Genomic DNA, 18,584 nt, shown 5'->3' on the forward strand with positions numbered 1-18,584 from the left:
CTGTCCTGGATTACAAACTAATGATCCCAGCCTTTTTTTAAATCAGAATTATTTATTTATTTATTTATTTTGCTGTTAGAGAGGAGACAGGAGAGAAATAAACCTGTGATTTCTTTGGTATAGGAAGATGCAAATGAGGAACCTCCCTCTAACAATGTATATCTGCACCTGATCTTCAACTTATAGTCTTAGAGAATTGTCCAAAAAGCTAATTGATTTGCCCAGGGTTACTTACCTAGCCAGTATGTGTCAGGGACAGATCTTGAACACAGGTCTTAGCAACTCTGAGGTTAGCTCTTTAATCACCATGATTTATCACTTTTCTATGGTAGCCTTATCCCTACAAAGACTGAAGTAGATTAAAAACTTATTGAAAAATTTGGGAATTTTGAAAATAGTGGGGAGTTATTATGAGGTATTATTTCAGATATTTCTTAAGCATTTAGCACAGTGTTATGCGCACAGTGGATAGTTAATAAATTGGCAGCAACTCACATTTATAAAGCATTTTAAGGTTTGCAGAGCACTTAATTTACAAATATGATCTCATTTGATCCACACACCAACCTTGAGAGGTAGGTACTATTGTAATCCCCACTTTACAGATGAGGAAACTGAGGCTGAGAGAGTTGGAGTGACTTTCCCAGGGTCACACAACTAGCAGGTGTCTGAGGTCACATTCAGGTCTTCCTGAATCTGAATCTGAGTCCAGTGATCTATCCCCTGCACCACCCAATGCAAGTATTACTACGTCCACTTATTTTATATTCCATACCTGTGATTCCATTGTATAGGAAACTCTCTAGGCCAATGGCAAAAGTAGCAACCAGTTCTGCACATCACAATCTTGCTATAGGTTGGCCTCAGAGCCTTCAAAGTTAAGTGACTCACCCAAGGTCACATAGAAGCAGAACTTCAACCTGGGTCTTGATGACTATGGAGCTGTCACTCTCTAGCCATTATTACCCTCCACTCCCTTTCACTTTGTGGATGAGGAAATAGAGGCACCACTAATAAATGTGAAAGCCAGGATTCAAATTCAGATCTCTCCTAATGCCACATCCAGCATTCTTTCTACCAGCTTTTGTTGCCATTCCTATCTGTTTATTGAATGTCAGATGAAACCCTTAGAAAAGTGTCTGGCATTTACTAGGTAGAGAGTTTGGAGTAGGGATAGGTACAAAAGTTTCTTAGACTCTTCTTGGGCAAATACTATATAAATTAACACAGAAAGGAATATTATTACTTTTTAATAATATTTTATTTTTGCCCAATTACACATGAAATTCAGATTTTTTTAAGTTTTGGGTTCCAATTCTCTCTTTCCCTTCCCTTCATCCTCCCTGAGACAGTAAGCAATCTGACATAGGTTATACATGTGCAGTCATATAAAACATGTTTCTCTTTTATTCATAGAAAGGAATATCACTGACTAATCATTTGGAACAAACTAAGTGTGTCGGACATCAGAAAAGGGAGAGAGCACTGTGGGAAGCAGATTATTTTAGAAGAGTAAAGAAGGGAAGGGCTTTGTTGTCTCCTGCTATCACAAATAGTGTCTGATTCAAGCTCTCTGTGTTTCTTCCTTTTCAGGTTTTTATAGAAAAGCAAAAGGGTGAAATCCTGGGTGTGGTGATTGTGGAATCTGGCTGGGGATCCATCTTGCCGACAGTGATCATAGCCAACATGATGCATGGAGGACCAGCAGAGAAATCGGGAAAGCTAAATATCGGGGACCAAATCATGTCCATCAATGGCACCAGCCTTGTTGGCCTCCCTCTTTCCACTTGTCAGAGCATTATTAAGGTACCTTCATCATACCTGGGGGGTTAGAGAACAGCACGGTTTGGGATCATACATTAAAAGACCTAAAAACAGAATTAAGGAGGGATAGTCTTAAAGGCTTTCAAGAGATCCTGCTGAAAATTGCAATGCAAAAGCCAAAACCAGGTTCCAAGAAGCAGTAGTTAGATATGCATAATGCTGGAGATAATGGAATACTTTGGTTCTTCAAGGTTATCCTCACTGCAGCCAAGGAAGATCACCACTCTGCTACTACATCTTTGGTATGGCTCAAGTGGAGCCCTGGGGTAGTCCATGTAACCCCTTCATACACAAGCATAACTTCTTTTGTAAACAGAAAAATGTGATGGAAAACTGAATGTGAAAATTTTTAGAAGTCAGTCAACCAATAAACATTGATTAAACACTTACTGTATGACAAGCACTAGGTATTCAAATACAAGTGAAAAGGCAGTCTCAGCCCGCAAGTAACTCCCATTCTAATGGGGGGAACACAGCATATAAAAGGAAACTCAAAATCAGGGTCAGAAGGAGAAAGGAAACAAACTCATCTTAAAATAATGCCTCAGGAGCTAGGTGATACAGTGGATAGAGCACTGGCCCTGGACTCCAGATGACCAAATGCGGCCTCAGACACCCTGGACAGGTCACTTAACCTGGTTGCCTCCAAAACAACGCCTCTTAGGTACTTATTTTGAAAGATCTATGGCATGCTAATGCTAGATGTAGAACCCAGCTGATCAAAAATATTCTACAATACCTGAAAGCAGACCATGTCTTACCAGGATTTCTTCACCCTCGGCAGGTCATGGGCCCCTTTTGCAGTCTGGTGAAGCCTGGGCTTCACTCCTTCCCAGAATCATAAAATAGAATACATAGGAAGCCAAACTCATTGAGATACAGTTATCAAAATAGTCCAAAAAATTAGTTTACAGGCCCCAGATTAAGGACCTCTACTTTACACTGAACACAGTGTAATTCAGTAACATTGATTAGTGAAATGTGTACGCTTCCTGAGCTCAGATTCCCTTAGAGGTTAGGGGTGTGTCGGTGGGGGGAGTTCAGCAAGGGAAGATGAGTATTTGAGACTGGATTTTAATTTAGGTCCCATTATTCATTGCACTCCCTTGCTGCCTCTGAGTTTGCCTACATGTTGCAAATAGACTGATTTAGATCTGACAGAAGGAAAGACTTTATCAAATTTTAATTACACTTGGGAGTGTGGACCCACTGGCTATGTGTGTGACACCTCTACACCCAAGTGTTTTTGAAGGGTCCTAGTCAGAAGAGAGCTTTACTTAGGCTGCATATAAGACATTGTTCACTTTTTAAATAAGATTCCTGGTATGAAAAGTCCTGCTTTAACTATAGGGTGAATTTCCTATTTTCCATTCACCAGTGTTTGTTTGTTTGTTTGTTTTTTTGTTTTTGGTTTTTTGGTTTTTTTTAGTGAGGCAATTGGGGTTAAGTGACTTGCCCAGGGTCACACAGCTAGTAAGTGTTAAGTGTCTGAGGCCGGATTTGAACTCAGGTACTCCTGACTCCAGGGCCAGTGCTCTATCCACTGCACCACCTAGCTGCCCCTTTTTTTTTTTCATTGTTTGTTTTTTAATGTGAGAATAGGTGTTCTTAAAGCTCCATGTTGATGTGACTCATTAAGGTTTATATGCACTTTCTACCTGCCAGTCCTATGAGTAAGGTAGATAGGGTTAGGATTATTATCCTTATTTTATAGATAGGGCAAGGAGGCAGTGTAGAGTAGTAGATAGAGAATTATCCCTGCCTTGGACAAAGAAAGACTTTAGTTCAAATCTCATTTCTGACACATATTGCCTGTGATTCTGAGCAGGTCCTTAACTTCTCAATGGTGGTTGTTCAGTCATGTCCAACTCTTCCTGACCCTTTGGTCCATGTCAATGAGGTTTTCTTGGCAAGATATTGGAGTGGTTTGCCATTTCCTTCTCCGGTGGATTAAGGCAAACAGGGGTTGTGACTTGCCCAGGGTCACACAGCTAGTAAGTGTCTGAGGCTAGATTTGAAATCAGGTCTTCCTGACTCTGGGCTGCGTGCTCTGTCCACTAAGCCACCTAGCTGCCTCCTCAGTGCCCACAAGCAACTCTTTAAAACTCTAAGTAGCTGAGAAGGAGCTATGCATTGGTAGAGGTCTCTGGCACTTGGGCCATAGCATCACTAACATGTTTTACAAAAGGAGTTTGAGACCATGGTACCAATGTACCAATCTAGAGAATACTGTAGGTGTTAGAATGGAGTGTTTATGTTGAACATTGGTATTTTTAATTATTATTGAAATAGTTTAGTAATTTGCTTTTTTCTGGTTCCTATCCAACACCCCCTCCCTCTGTTGCCTCTCCTATCCACCTCCTAGTCAGTCCTTCCAAAGAATCTTTGGCCGGATGGGGAGGGGGGCAGCTTACTCTTCCCTACAGGAGCATCTCTTCTTTCCTGTTGCTATAGAGACCATTGTGGCACCTGCACACTTCTCTCTACCCCCTTCCCATCACCTTTTTTATTTTACTGTACCAGCCCATGGTTGTCATAGGGACTCCTGACCATTTATTTAGCTGGCATCTTTAATTTTGAAAAATCAGCTCCCACATCTAAGTTAATGGAGGAAACTTTTATGTTGGTTAGGAACAGCAAGCCAAATAAAGCAACCGTTTCTTGAAAATATAGTAATAATGATGCTGATGATAATAGCAGTAAGCTTTTACCAATATCCTCCTTTGATCCTCAACAACAACCTTGGGAAGTAGGAGCTATTATTTATCTTCATTTTACAGAGAAGGAAACTGAGGCACAGAGAGGTTAAATGATTTGCCCTGGGGTCACATAGTAAATATCTAAGGTGAAATTTGAACTCAGGCCATTTCCTTCTCTGGCTGAGGAAGCTGAGGCAAACAGGGTTAAGTGACTTGCCCAGAGTCTCACAGCTAGTAAGTGTCTAAGGCAAGATTTGAACTCACAAAGATGAGTCTTCTTGACTCCAGGCCCAGAATTTAGGAATAAGAGGTTGCTTGGTATAATGGGTGGAGAGCTGGCATCAGAGTCAGGAAGATATGGGTTCATATCTCTCCAATGACATATATCATTCCCTATACCTACAAAATATCAGGTCTAGGCCCCATCCCATTATTGAAACGGTGGTTAAAAGGCAGAGGTTGTCAGTCCTTCCTGAGGAAGGACCAAAGAAAGAGGTGAGTTAGTTTGGGTCCCCTGTAGCAGCTGACAGCATTCCAGGAATGGAAATAGCCCAGAGGGGCATTGTCCTTCTTGTAAATGAGGGTAAGAGGATGCGCTGCCATGCATAGTGCCTAGATCTCCTGATGACTGACATTTACCCAGACATTTACCTTATCCTGTTGCACCACCAGGAAATAACATGTCGTTTGCCCACGCAGAAGTTTTTACAGGGAGCCTTGGGAGAGGCTGGGAGACACTTAGCAGTTTCTGCACAAAATTAAGTAAACCAGAGACCATTAACTAAATTCCAGCAATTAGAAGGCTTGAATCTCTTAAGAAAACAGAATAGCCCCAAATAGCAAAGAAACAGACAGGGATGTTGGCGGTGGTGGAATTAAAATTAAACAGAATCAAAGCTCCCATACTGAGAGAACTAATTCAAATTAATTTTTTAAGCAGTGGAGATACCCATGAATGAAATCTGAGAACAAGAAGCCCTGAAGAGCTCTTGGCATATAAAAAAAAATGAAATTGAAAATCTAGGCCTAGTTCACTAGACCCTGAAAGAGAAGGATTTTGAACACTAACCCAGTAATCTTGTGCTAGTTTTTGCCTGACTGGGTCCTGGGAATGGCTGAGGAACCTTATCTATGAATTAACCCTGGAAATGGAAGTCTCATGGAAAGAACAGCTAGTTCTAGCCCTGCCAATTAGTAACTGTGTGACCTTGGGCAAGTCACTTAAATTATTTAAGTCTCAGGTTTTTTTTCTTCTGTAAAATGATGGAGTTGCATTAGAACTGTGGACTTTTTTTATAATTTGAATAAGTGTATATCAACATAATTAGGTTTTTTTGGTAAAATATTATCTATTTTATTTTATTCATTTAAAAACATTATTCTGAGGAGAGAGAAACCCATGACACACAATATATTAAGAATTCCTGGATTAGACAACCTCTAAGGCCCCTTCTGGTGCCCTGTCTGATTACATAGGAGCATAGATTTAGAGCTGGAAAGGACCTCAGATATGATTGCCTCTAATTACCTCATATATTTTGTTGTTGTTAAGTCATTTCAGTCGTGTCCAACTTTTTGTGACCCCCATTTGGGGTTTTCTTGGGAAAGATATTGGAGTGCCATGGAAGACAACCGATGACATCAGGGGGGTGATGTCTGAACTTGCAAGCAAATTGAAGTTAAGTGAGGCAAAGCAGTGCAAAGTCACCAGCAAAGTCTCTCCTCCAGAGTCATTGGAGTCTAGTGGCATGATATAGGTTGGCCATTTCCTTCTCCAGCTCATTTTACAGATGAGGAAACTGAGGCGAACAGGGTAAAGTGACGTGCCGTGGCTCACACAACTAGGAAGTGTCTGGGGTTGAATTTGAACTCAGAAAGATGATTCTTCCTGACTTCAGCCCCAGCACTCTATCCACACCTGCCCATTCCCTCAAATTACATGTGTCTATTGAAGTCCCACAAGTTCGTGCAACTTGCCCAAGGTCGCGCAGCTCCTATAGTAGCAGAACAAAGATTTTAAAATAGTTGGTCTGATCCAGAATTCCTTTCACTGTACCATGCTGCTCTTTAGACAGGGAGATAATGCTACTGGTCCAATCACACCAGGCTTCTACATAACTTTCTGTAGTAGTAGGGATAGAGTTATTCTATGCCAGGGGATAAGGGGCATGGATTATACTCCTCACAAAGAAAAGCCAAATGGCTGCCATGGGTTAAACCAGCAACTTTGACCTCCTTAACTCCCTGGTCTAGCTATATGAGTGAACCAGAAGCTTGTGATAAATTGACCTAGCCAGGACTAAAGCATCCCATGAAGTAGTTGACCACTATTTAGGAGTATTTTCACCCTAGATCCACATAAATACAGAGAACAGAGATCCAGAACATTCCCTGATGAATCAAACCATCTCTTCCCACCCCTTCAAAGTAAATGTGATTTCATTTGCTTAGGAGAAAATTGCCAGGCTTCCTTGGTTCAGAGTGGAAAATGGGGAGGGGGGAGGAAGAAGCAAAATTTTCATTCAGTATGGTCATTGTGTGAGACTGCCAAGACTAATCTTTCCAGCAAGTGTATCTTTCACATACAGGAAGTAGAGGAAAGGTTTGGGGAAGAGAGAGAATATGTTGGTCATAGGATTATCAGTTTAGAACACCTTATCTAACTGCCTCATTTTGCTGAAGAGAAAACTTGAGTCCCAGAAAAACTAAATGACTAAGGATCATAGACCTTGTAGAGCTAGGGGTTTTGATCTCTGGGCCCCATGAACTTTTACTTTAAAACATTTTAATAATTGAATTTTTTAATTGTTTTTGTTCAGTCCTTTTTCGGTCATGTCCAACTATTAATGACCCCATTTGGGGTTTTCTTGGCAAAGATACTGCAGTTGTGTGCCATTTCCTTCTCCAGCTCATTTTACAGATGAGGAAACTGAGGTCAACAAGGTGAAGTGACTTGCCCAGGGTCACTCAGCTACTAAGGGTCTGAGGCCAGATCTGAACCCGGGGAGATGAGTCTTCTTCACTCCAGGCCCAGCACTCTACACTACAGTGCCACCTAGCTGCCCTAAATTTGAATATCATTGATTTCTTTTGTAATCCCATTTTTTTGCATTTAAAAGCATCATTCTGAGAAGGGGTCCATGGGGTCTGCCAGACTGTTTACAGATGAGAAACTGCCACTGGCTGGGGTTAGCTGGTTTGCCCAATATCCCACACAGGTAGTAATAAGTTGAGAGTAGGGTTTGAGCCCAGGTCCTCTGACTTCTGGGCCACTGTCCTTTTCACTGCATTCAGGCATACCAGCCAGGCTTCCTGGTGCAGCAGGGTGTCCTGAGCACATAGGCAGCTGGCTACTGAAGGGCCAGAAAAGACAATTCTTTCTGTCGGGAAAGACCTTGGCACTATCACATGGTTCAATGTCAGAAACAGATTTAGATTTATCAATGGGAACAACTTTAGAGAAGATCCTTCACCATCTGCCTTCTCTCTGGCCTCCTCTAGCTGACTTGCAGCTCAGACTTCCCCAGGTATGTTGTCTCCCCGATCAGAATGTGATTTCCTCGGGATCAGGGACTATCTTAATTTTTTTGGTTGTCTCCCCAACTAGGACAGTGCACTTTTGAATATAGCTGAATGTTCAGTCATTTCAGTTGTGTTCAATTTATCATGACCCCTTTTGAGCTTTTCCTGGCAAAGACACTGGAGTGGTTTGACATTTCCTTCTCCAGCTCATTTTACAGATGAGGAAACTGAGGCAAACATGGTTAAGTGACTTGCCCAAGGTCATTAAGTGCCTGGGGTAGGATTTGAACTCAAGTCTTGATTCCTCCTCCTCCTCTCTCCTTCTCCTTCCTCCTCCCCCCCTTCCATGTGGGGAGTCATACACTTACATGTGGGTGTTTTGTCCAAAGCAATATAAATTGGGATCACCTATATTTTGTAACGTATCTTTAAGTTTGGGGGTTGAGATTCAAATGGAAATCACTCTGCTCTCACTGATTGGCCAATAACAGGCCCCGAGACTCCCCAAGACTCACTTACTCCTTTGTTTGGGTTTTGATGGCTCAGAGTGAGTATAAATAGCAATTGTTTCTGTTTTAGCCAGAAGCTATGAGGGTCTTCCCCTCTCTGATTGATTATTTGGGGAAGGCAAAAGTAGGCCATCTTTTCCCTCAGCTCTTACCTAGCCTTTAACTACCAATTGGGTGTTACCTCAGACAACCTGAGATCTGAGGAAGACCTGAGCTTAACAAGGCCAAGGTCTCCCACTGCACTGAGGAGCCACTGTCAGTTGGCATGACCTATGGCGTGCCACTGGACTCCTATGACTCTGGAGGAGAGAGACTTTGCACAGTTCTGCCACACTTAAATCCAGTTTGCTTGCAAGTCAAGACATCCCCCTTCTGGTGTCATTGGTCCTCTTCAGGAATGTAGAACAAACAACATCCACTGAGCTACCTTGCTATCCCAGGAATGAATGCTTTTTCATCCATCACTTTCTACTTCATTAGTCACACAGCTAATAAGCAGCAGAATCCAGGTCCTGGGACTCCAGATCTTATATTCTCTCCTCACTGTATCAGTCTGCCTCAATAGATGGATGGCATTAGGTGCATTCGGCTCCATGCTAGATTACAGTCACATTTCTAGGTCTCTTTTTGCATCAGTAAAATGCAGAGAAGAGAACAGCAGTGGCCTTCCTCACTTATATTGGGTCAGAAAATGGTGATTGTAAACAGCTATGGAAAAAATGCAGAATACTGGATACATGTTGGAGGGCTTCTCCTACCCAGAAAATATTTCACACTGAACGTGACTTGTCAGCTGATGTATGAAGTTTTCCCTCATTCCATCTGTGGGCTCTACAAATTTGACCTATTTACAAGTTACTCTCTACTCTATTTACTAGAACCCTTGTTTTCTCTCACTCTGCACCCCCTGGTCCTGGTTGGAAATAGGGACATTAATAAACTGGGGTTTTCCCAAAAGTAATCTGCCTCATCAGGGTAGTGGTTTAGAGAATCACAAAACCAATGGCTTAGTTTAAAGAAGCTCTTTGAAATTAATGAAGAATTGATTGTATGTGGCCTAGGAGAGGGCCCAGAAGATGATTTTGGCTCCTTGGCTTTTGGGGTAGCTAGGTGGCTCAGTAGATGATGTTTGTTCTGCGTTCTTGATGTCAATGACATCAGGAGGGTGATGTCTTGACTTGCAAGACAAATGTCTTGTCTAGGTATCTCTGTGGTTGGGTAGAAGAGCCCAACAACGGGAAGTTAGGAGTGGTTCCATAGCAGCTGAAATTTAAGAATCTCATACAGAATAAATAAGGTCATGGGATGATAGATTTAGTTCTGGAAGCAACATGTACATATATATAATACATGTGAGATATGTGTGTATATATACATGTATGTAATACATGTATCATATATAACATCTCATACAACGTAAATAGGGTCATTAGATAATAGAGTCCGAATTGGAAGCAACACACATATATATAAACATGTATACACGCACAACACACATACATATATGCATACACACATAAATTATCCTTTTACCTCATTGTCATTAGATAATAGATTTTTAGCTCAAGGCAACATATATGTGTTTGTGGTGTACGTGTATATCATACATGTGTATACAGACATATATATAAAATATCTCACAACTTAATAGGATCATCAGATATATGTATATATTTATGTTGGTACTAGTTATAAATCTAATATCCAATAACTCTATGCTGTGTTGAGAGCATGTTCAGTTCCTCTGATAGATATAGATACAACATTTCCTGGAATCAGGAAAATCTGAGTTCAAATTTGGCCTCAAACACTTACTAAGCTGTGTGGCTCTGGGCAAATCACTTTAACCTCTGTTTGTCTCAGTTTCCTCATTTGTAAAGCCAATTTTATAGAGCAATACAGGGATGTGCTGATAGATGTTTAACCCACTGGGCTGGTAGACTTGGGGTGGGTCATGAAGGGTGTGGAAGTATGCACACACACACACTTTTAAGTTTATTCTGAATTATTAACATTTTCTTAAAACTGTACTCTGTGACTTCATCATGCCACTCAAAGGTACCATCCTCCCTCCCCATCTCCCTTTCAGCTTCTTTTTATGTGCTATCTCCCCCATTTGATTGTGAACTCCTTGAGGCCTGGAACGGTCTTTCAACTTTTATTAGATTCCCAGTGGTCAGCACAGTACCTGGCACATAGTAGGTGCTTACTAAATGTTTATCAACTATTGATAGTCAGCAAAACAATAAATAAAGCCCTGATTTGTGGCAATTGCCAGTTCCTGAAGTGTGAATTCTCACACTGAATGATGGGCTTTCACAAGCCCAGGCTCCAGCGCACCCCTGCAAGTAACTCAGATCTTTTCTCAAAGATGAGTGTCACCTTCATACTTTATACCCTGTTGAAGGTTGTTTCTAACACCAATCATGAGAAAACCAAAGTGTTTTCACTTGTATGATCAGAGAAAACTCTACTCGGATGTATTATAAATAGCGTTAACTCACATCCAAAATAGAACTCATTCTATCCCCCACAAAATATTATCATTGATACTTAAATATAGTTTGGAGTATTTTCCCCTAAATCTATTATCATGAGTTCGCCTGTAGCATTTAAGACTGTCAATTTTAAGTCTATTCACACAGCCGTATGAGATCTTCCTTCATTCTTTCCCCATCAGCTTAGAATTTCACTACCTGGAATGTGCTGGTGGTGTCATGAGTTCAAATCCAACCTCAGACACTAGCTGTGAGACCTGGAGCAAGTCAGCCTCTGTCTGCCTCATTTTCTTTGAGATAAAATTTTGGGATAAAAATAACACGTTTTCCCCAGGGTTGTTGTGAGGATCAAATGAGATAATGTTCATAAAGTGCTTAGCATAGTGACTATCATACTGTAGGTGCTTAATAAATGTTTATTCCCTTCTTCCCAATATACTATTTGTTAAAATGTTAAATAAGATTGCTTCTACCATCAGTTATATATATATATATATATATGTATGTATATATGTATGTATATTTAGATCTGAAAGAGATGTCATCAGATTCCATCTAGTCCCTACCTTAATTTTACATATGAGGAAACCAAGGCTCAGAGAGGTCAATTGACTTTCCCACAGTCACACAGCTACTAAATGTCAGAGGCAGTATTTGAATCCTGTCTTTTTTATATCTAATCCAGCACTTTAGTCTTTACAATATGCTTTCTCTCTAGGTGATACATTACTAAGAAACCATGCTGTGTGTATTTGCTCAGAGAAGGACCCAATTATCCCTGCTCTTTATTCTCTGTGGCTAAGCTAACACCATATCCATGACTAACAGTTATACCCAGGCCTTTAACATTTAGTTTTGAAAGGGCCATTGCTATTTAACTTGCTGTTGAAAATGACCTCCAGCAGTAAAGTTATGGATTTTTTTCTATTTCAGAGATTAAAATTTACCTCTTTCATGCTTTAAAAATATTGCCCTTGGTTGTCTTATGACACTGTCTAGTAATAGTAAATCCAACTTTGGGGTTTTCCTAAAAAGGATAAACAACAGTGTGGTGATGGATAGATTCTTCAATAGAATGTTTCTTCCAGCTACACTAGCAAGGAAGGGAGAGGAAGAATGGACCTCAAGCTAGAACTAGAATGGAGAAATTGCTTTAACTAGGCCCCAGAAAGGGGCCATCAATCCTCTTGAGTTTCACAGGGGGGTGGGATGTTTTGTTTTAGAGAAGAATTTATTTTAATAATGTGGGGGAAAGGAAAGATTGGGCAGGAATACTGTGGACAATTGAAACCCATGGATCATCTCCAGATTTCCAGGTTCACCCATTCATCTCAGCAACATCCTGCCTCAGTGGGAAACCTTCTGCAAGGAGCAGAATTAGCTAAGTTCAGTTTCACCTGCCTTCTCCTCCTTTCCCTTGTCCCGTCCCCTTATGTAAGTGACAATAAGCAATAAAATGCCAAAAGAGCACCCAGCAGCTAGGAGTAGAAGCTAGGGGTTCTGTATTATCTACAGATTACAACCCAGACTTAGCCATGCCAATCTGATGCACCTGCTTTTGCAAAAGAGGACAATGTGGTGTTTGGATTTTCACCCCAAAAAGGCATTTCCTTCCTTCTCTCCCCTTCCTTCACATTCCACACCTCTTACCCCTCCATTCCCCACCCCCACCCCTTTTCAAGGAGCCGTCATCAAACCATTCGTAGCCAACACTTGTGTTCTAGCAGAAGAGTCCATGTGACAGCTGTCCTCAGAACTATAAGAGGCAAAAATGTTTTAATGGTTTCCTAGAAAACAGCCCATTTTTCCAAAGAAATTGCCTGAAACTTCACATGTATAATTGATATCATATTGCTCGCCTTTAAATGGGTGTGGGAGGAGTAGGAGGAAGGGAGAGAATTGGGAACTCAATATTTTTTTAAATGAATATTTAGGAGGCAGCTAGGTAGTACAGTGGATAAAGCACTAGCCCTGGATTCAGGAGGACCTGCGTTCAAATCCAGCCTCAGATACTTGGCACTGTGTGACCCTGGGCAAGTCACTTAACCCTCATTTCCCTGAAAAAACAAAACAAAAAATAAAATGAATGTTTTAAAATGTTTTACATGTAATTGTAACTTACATGTAATACCTAATGAATTTTTTTTTAATTTTAAAATTTTTTTAAGAAAATAAATTATCCACAAGAAACAGGTCTCTTGACAGCCAAGATGGCTGCATTTAAAGCATTCAGGTTTTTTTCAGAGTTCAAGCAATAATAGTGTTTGATGTTGAATCAGGAATCATTTTACAAGACTAGAAACTACCTGGCTTATCAGTACTAGAGACTTTGAAATCACAGTCCCTGTAGCAATAAGTAGGTGGCATTTTAGATACAGTGCTAAAATTCAGAGTTAGGAAGGCCTGACTTCAAATACTAGCTAGAAACTAGTTGTGTGACTCTGGGCAAGTCACTTTTTTTTTTCTTTGAGATGAATCTTTTCATGTTCCTTTACAACTCCCCTGTTTTATTCTTTTTTTTTTTTTTTGGTGAGGCAGTTGGGGTTAAGTGACTTGCCCAGGGTCACACAGCTAGTAAGTGTCAAGTGTCTGAGGCCGGATTTGAACTCAGGAACTCCTGAATCCAGGGCCGGTGCTTTATCCACTGCGCCATCTAGCTGCCCCAGGGCAAGTCACTTTTAAAAGGTCACTTAAAAATTTTTCATCATCAGTCTCTTCATCTATAAAATGGAGATAATAACACCTGATTCACAGGGTTATTTTGAGTCTCAAATGTTATTTGCTATTTAAATACTTGCTAATATTATTAGTTAAAAATCAACTGCTCAGTTCAGAAGCATTTCTTAAGCACCTACTGTGTAGCAGGCACCGTGCTGGCTATGTAGTAAGGATAGAAATACAAAGATAGCTATTCTCCTGGAGCTTAGACTAGAGGATAGAGGGAAAACAGTTCCTAGGTAAGCAGCAAGGATTTATTAAGTGTTTACCATGCACTTACTTTACTACTCTCTGGGGCTATAAAGACAAAGGAGGCAGCCCATTCTCTAAGAGAAGGAGTTTGCATTCTATTGAGGGAGAAAGCAAGTACATATAAGTATATGCAGAATAAATAGAAGGGAGTTAAGGAGCCTCTCCTTCCCCCTCCCCCAGTGGAGGCTGTGGAAAGAAGTAGTGTAGAAGGTGATTCTTGAGCCAGTCTTGAAGGAAGAGAGGATTCATCCAGGTGGTGATGAAGAGGGAAGACATTCCAGGCATTCAGAGGCAGAGATGGGATATAGAATGGAGACATCAGTCGGGCGGGATCTCAGAGAGGGGGAGCGTTGTAAAAAAATAAAAACAAACAAACAGATGCCTGTTGGGATTTGGTTTTTCCTTTGTTATCGACCCCACTGCTGCTTAGCCATTGTCCTCACCGCGTCTGTGCCTTCCTTTCAGGGTTTAAAGAATCAGTCTCGAGTGAAGCTGAACATTGTGAGATGCCCCCCAGTCACCACTGTGTTGATCAGAAGACCAGACCTCCGATACCAGCTGGGTTTCAGTGTCCAGAATGGAATTGTAAGTACTACCAACTGAACTTGACAGAAACCCCAAAAGAAACATAATATCATAGTTTGGGTTTGTTTGTTTCTCCAAAGAAACAGGGAAAATCAGCACACTTAAGACTCACTCATCTTTCCTTCCTCTGTAGATTTCATCTTGGCTGAGATAAGCTAGAGCCGATGTAGGCTGACAGCTTCTAAAAACATTAAAAAGTATCCCAGTGGTCAGATAAGTGTTCTCTCCAAACCAACCAAGAGAGGCTAGAAGGAAGCAGTGTGTTCAAATCCTGCCTCCCACACTCACTAGCTGTGTTTTTGGATTCTTAGTTCTTCCATCTCCTTCCTCTTCCTTCTTCTTTGTGTGAGTGTACCTTAGGTTTTGGTCCTAAGTCCCCTTTTCTTATCTCTTCAGGGATCAAGTATCATCTCTGTGCAGATGACTCCCAAAGCTATACTAGATTCAGTTAAATAAAGCTATTAAGCTTTACTAGCTTAAGTCAAGACAACACTTAGACTTTTGGGACACCCTGCATATACAGCCCTCTCCTCTTTCTGTTGTGAGCTCCAGTTCCACCTACAACTCTCATTGCCTCCGTTTGTTGGACTTCTTTCATCCCTTCTCTTTGTTTTCTGTGACTAAACTATGGTCTTATTCCTGACAAAAAGTTACAACCAATCCTTTAAAACTCAAATGTATAATGGCCTTTGCTCTAGAAAACCCTGTCACAAGCATTGTGAAAGCCTAAGTTCAATTTACATTCACTAGCTCTTAGGAGGTAGCCATAGTATAGTGGATAGAACAAGCCTTAATTAAAGCCAAGAAAATCTGGGTTCAAGTCTTACTTCTGACACATACTAGCTATGTGGTCACTTAACTTCCTAGAGCTCTAGGCAACATGCTGTAGGGGTGCCAACTTGTATCAGTAAAGGTAGTTTTCTCACCTGGGAGTCCTCTTTTTTCAATGAAATCACAGATCTAGTCTCTATCACTGGTTCTTCCTTTATCCACATATTTACTGCCCCCCCCCAATATCCTGGTATATTAGGTTTCATTTCCCCTCAGAAAATGTTTTGGATTTTTCTCCAAAAGTTACAGTTGCTCTAGATATTAATACTAGTGACATTCACAGGCCCTCCTCTATTCTGGCATGTCCTTCACTCATTAGCAAAAACTCCCAGAATAGTATTGCTTATCCTAGAGGAATGCCCACTCTTGCTATTTGCTTTGGAAAGGAGCAAATCAATCAACAAAACACCCTGTGCCGTGAGTCATTTTTTTATCCATAAATTATTTCCCCTCTTCTCTTCATTTGTTTTTCTAAAACATTAAAAAATACACACACTTCTTACTCGTACCAGAAAATGTTCAGAGATAAGTTGGGTCAGTCAGAGAGATCGAGGAGAATCTCAGAGTTTCTGCCTGCTCTGAGGACTGAGAATCGATGTAAACAGGAAAATGTTCTCCATCTCTCACAGAAACATGAAGTATTTTTAGATGATTTCATTAAATGCTTATGCATTGTTTCAAATAAAGGACCATATTCTGAAATGAAGAGAAGGCCAAGGGAAGATCATGTTCCTTTCCTTTTAAAAATGACCTTGGCTTTGTAGGTGTTAGTATTATACTTTTAAATTCCAGGCTATTCTGTGGACTCAAGGACATTTAATACTGACACTGCAATGGTTATTGCACCAGTGCAGATTCTTCACAACTGCAGACCAACAACTCCACCTGCATGGAGTAGTTCCTCAAACTCAAAACATTCAAGACCCAGCCTATCACCTTTCACCCTAATTCTGTTCCTCCTCCTGATTTCACTGTTTCCATCAGTAGTACCAAAATGCACCCAGTCTCCTTTATTCTAAACCATCCAGGTATATTTTTATACTTGAATCATTTATTTATTTGTTTGTTTGTTCATTTATTTATTTATTTGGTTGTGGGTTTTTTTGTTATGCCTACTTTGTGCCAGGCATGGTGTAGGTAAAGAGGCAGTCTCAGAGCAGCTAGGTGGCACAGTGGATAAAGCACCGGCCCTGGATTCAGGAGTATCCGAGTTCAAATCCAACTTCAGACACTTGACACTTACTAGCTGTCTGACCCTGGGCAAGTCACTTAACCCCATTGCCCCACCAAAAAAAAAAAAAAAAGAGGCAGTCTCAAACTTAAAAATACCTGAAGTCAAGTCTCATCTCTGACACTTTTTTTGGGGGGGGGGAATGATTTTCTCCCTTCTTTGTATTCCCAGTGCTTAGCACAATACTTAGCACATAATAGGCATTTAATAAATGTTTGTTGAATGACTGTTATCACCCTGGTCATATCATTTAACATCTCATTGTCCCAGGAAAACAAGATTATTATAATATGGGAGCTGATCTTCATTAGTAGAGTCAGTTTTTCACTCAACAAAATTACAGTTGCAGTAAAAAAAAAAAAAGTGCCAGGCTCTATACTAGGTGCCAGGAATACAAAGACAGAAACAAGGGTCTCCCTCCTTAAGGAGCTAATCAATCACATTTTCTTTCTGTTCCCATTACTACTACCTTAATGCCAGTCCTCATTACCACCCATCCATTATAATAGCTTTCTTTTAGGTCTCTTCCCCACTCTGATTCACCTCCTAATCCAAAGGTGTGTCTGTTTCTCTGTCATGGACTCCTTTGGCAGTACTAATGTCACAATGCAGTCATTTTTTCATTCAAATCATAGCCAGAATATGGGGAAATACTTCGGATCTGAGGATTTGTGAACTTTAGGAAAACAGTCTATTGTAAAGAATTAAGAGTTGAAAGAATGAGCAATTAAGTGGCCAGAAGAAATAACTTTTTTATCCCAAGACCTGAGTGAGCTCTCATCTTCAAAATAAACATTTAGTATAAATTTAGATTTGTGTTAGATTCTGTAATTCAGAGTGCCATATGGGAAACTTAGCTACCTCCACCATGTTTTTAGTGGAAGGAAGATTACAGGGACAGATTTAAACCCCTTTTTCTTCCTTGCAGATTCCATCTACTTCCTGAGAGGTGATCAATGGTACTATGGTGATCCCTGGTCAACAGGGATTAATTTGGTCTTTTCTCTCACTAGATCTGCAGCCTCATGCGAGGAGGGATAGCAGAGAGGGGCGGAGTTCGAGTGGGACATCGAATCATTGAAATCAATGGACAGAGTGTTGTAGCCACACCCCATGAGAAGATTGTTCACATTCTCTCCAATGCTGTTGGGGAGGTAGGAACTGAAATCCACAGGGTTGGGAGAGGGATCTGTAGAGGTCATCTAATGTCCATTTAGCCACTGGGAAGAACTATAAATAAGCCATCCCAGCCAGAGGATTGTCTGAGATATCTGAGGAAGGGGGGTGGGGGGGAAGGCTGGCCTCCATATTCTTCCTTGATTTTCCATCCCAATGTTAAATAATCCTGGATAATCAATCAGGGAAGTTTTTCCTCACACCAAAATCACCTCTCTTTTACTAGAATTTAAACCCATTTCCTTAGATGCACTTAGATGACATAGAGTGCTAGACTTGGAGTCAAAAAGACCTTATTTCAAATTCTACCTCAAATACACGCTAGCTGCATAACCCTAGGCAAGTCACTTAACTTCTGAGCCCTCCGTTACCTCATCTGTAAAAGGGAAATAATAATCATACCGGTCTCACAGGGTTATTGTGAGAACCCAAAGAAATAATTGATGTGCTTAGAAAACTTTATTCTCTCTTTGGAGGACAGAGAGAATAACTGGTAACTTGGAGCTTCTCTATTTAGTAAAATTGAGTCACCTTTTGGGCTTCTCTTCCTCTAGACTTTTTTTAGCTTCTCTCTTTCTAGCTTGTTTTCCATCTCTTTTGTTATTTCTCTGCTTCTTTGTGGCCTTTTCAGAGAGAGGTCCTCCCTGTGCCCTAGTATTTGGGCCTCCACGTTAAGCTTAACAGTTTTTAATGATTTTATTAACATTAAACCAGTGAGGGGGCAGCTAGGTGGCGCAGT

At 40.7% G+C, this 18,584-nt stretch overlaps 1 protein-coding gene across 7 annotated transcripts in view; it reads left to right on the plus strand.

Annotated features, from left to right (window-relative positions):
- The window catches only part of APBA1 (amyloid beta precursor protein binding family A member 1), a 284,105-nt gene that overhangs the window by 258,889 nt on the left and 6,632 nt on the right, over positions 1-18,584 (plus strand). For 6 of the 7 annotated variants that reach the window (XM_043976130.1, XM_043976126.1, XM_043976131.1 and 3 more), the window contains 3 exons: positions 1,594-1,806; positions 14,488-14,607; positions 17,683-17,823. In XM_043976130.1, the coding sequence (XP_043832065.1) occupies positions 1,594-1,806; positions 14,488-14,607; positions 17,683-17,823 (474 nt within the window). The remainder of the gene's footprint in view (positions 1-1,593; positions 1,807-14,487; positions 14,608-17,682; positions 17,824-18,584) is intronic. The other variant, XM_043976132.1, reaches the window with a different exon arrangement.

The sequence above is a fragment of the Dromiciops gliroides genome, chromosome 1, assembly GCF_019393635.1.
Source record: "Dromiciops gliroides isolate mDroGli1 chromosome 1, mDroGli1.pri, whole genome shotgun sequence".
NCBI lineage: Eukaryota > Metazoa > Chordata > Mammalia > Microbiotheria > Microbiotheriidae > Dromiciops > Dromiciops gliroides.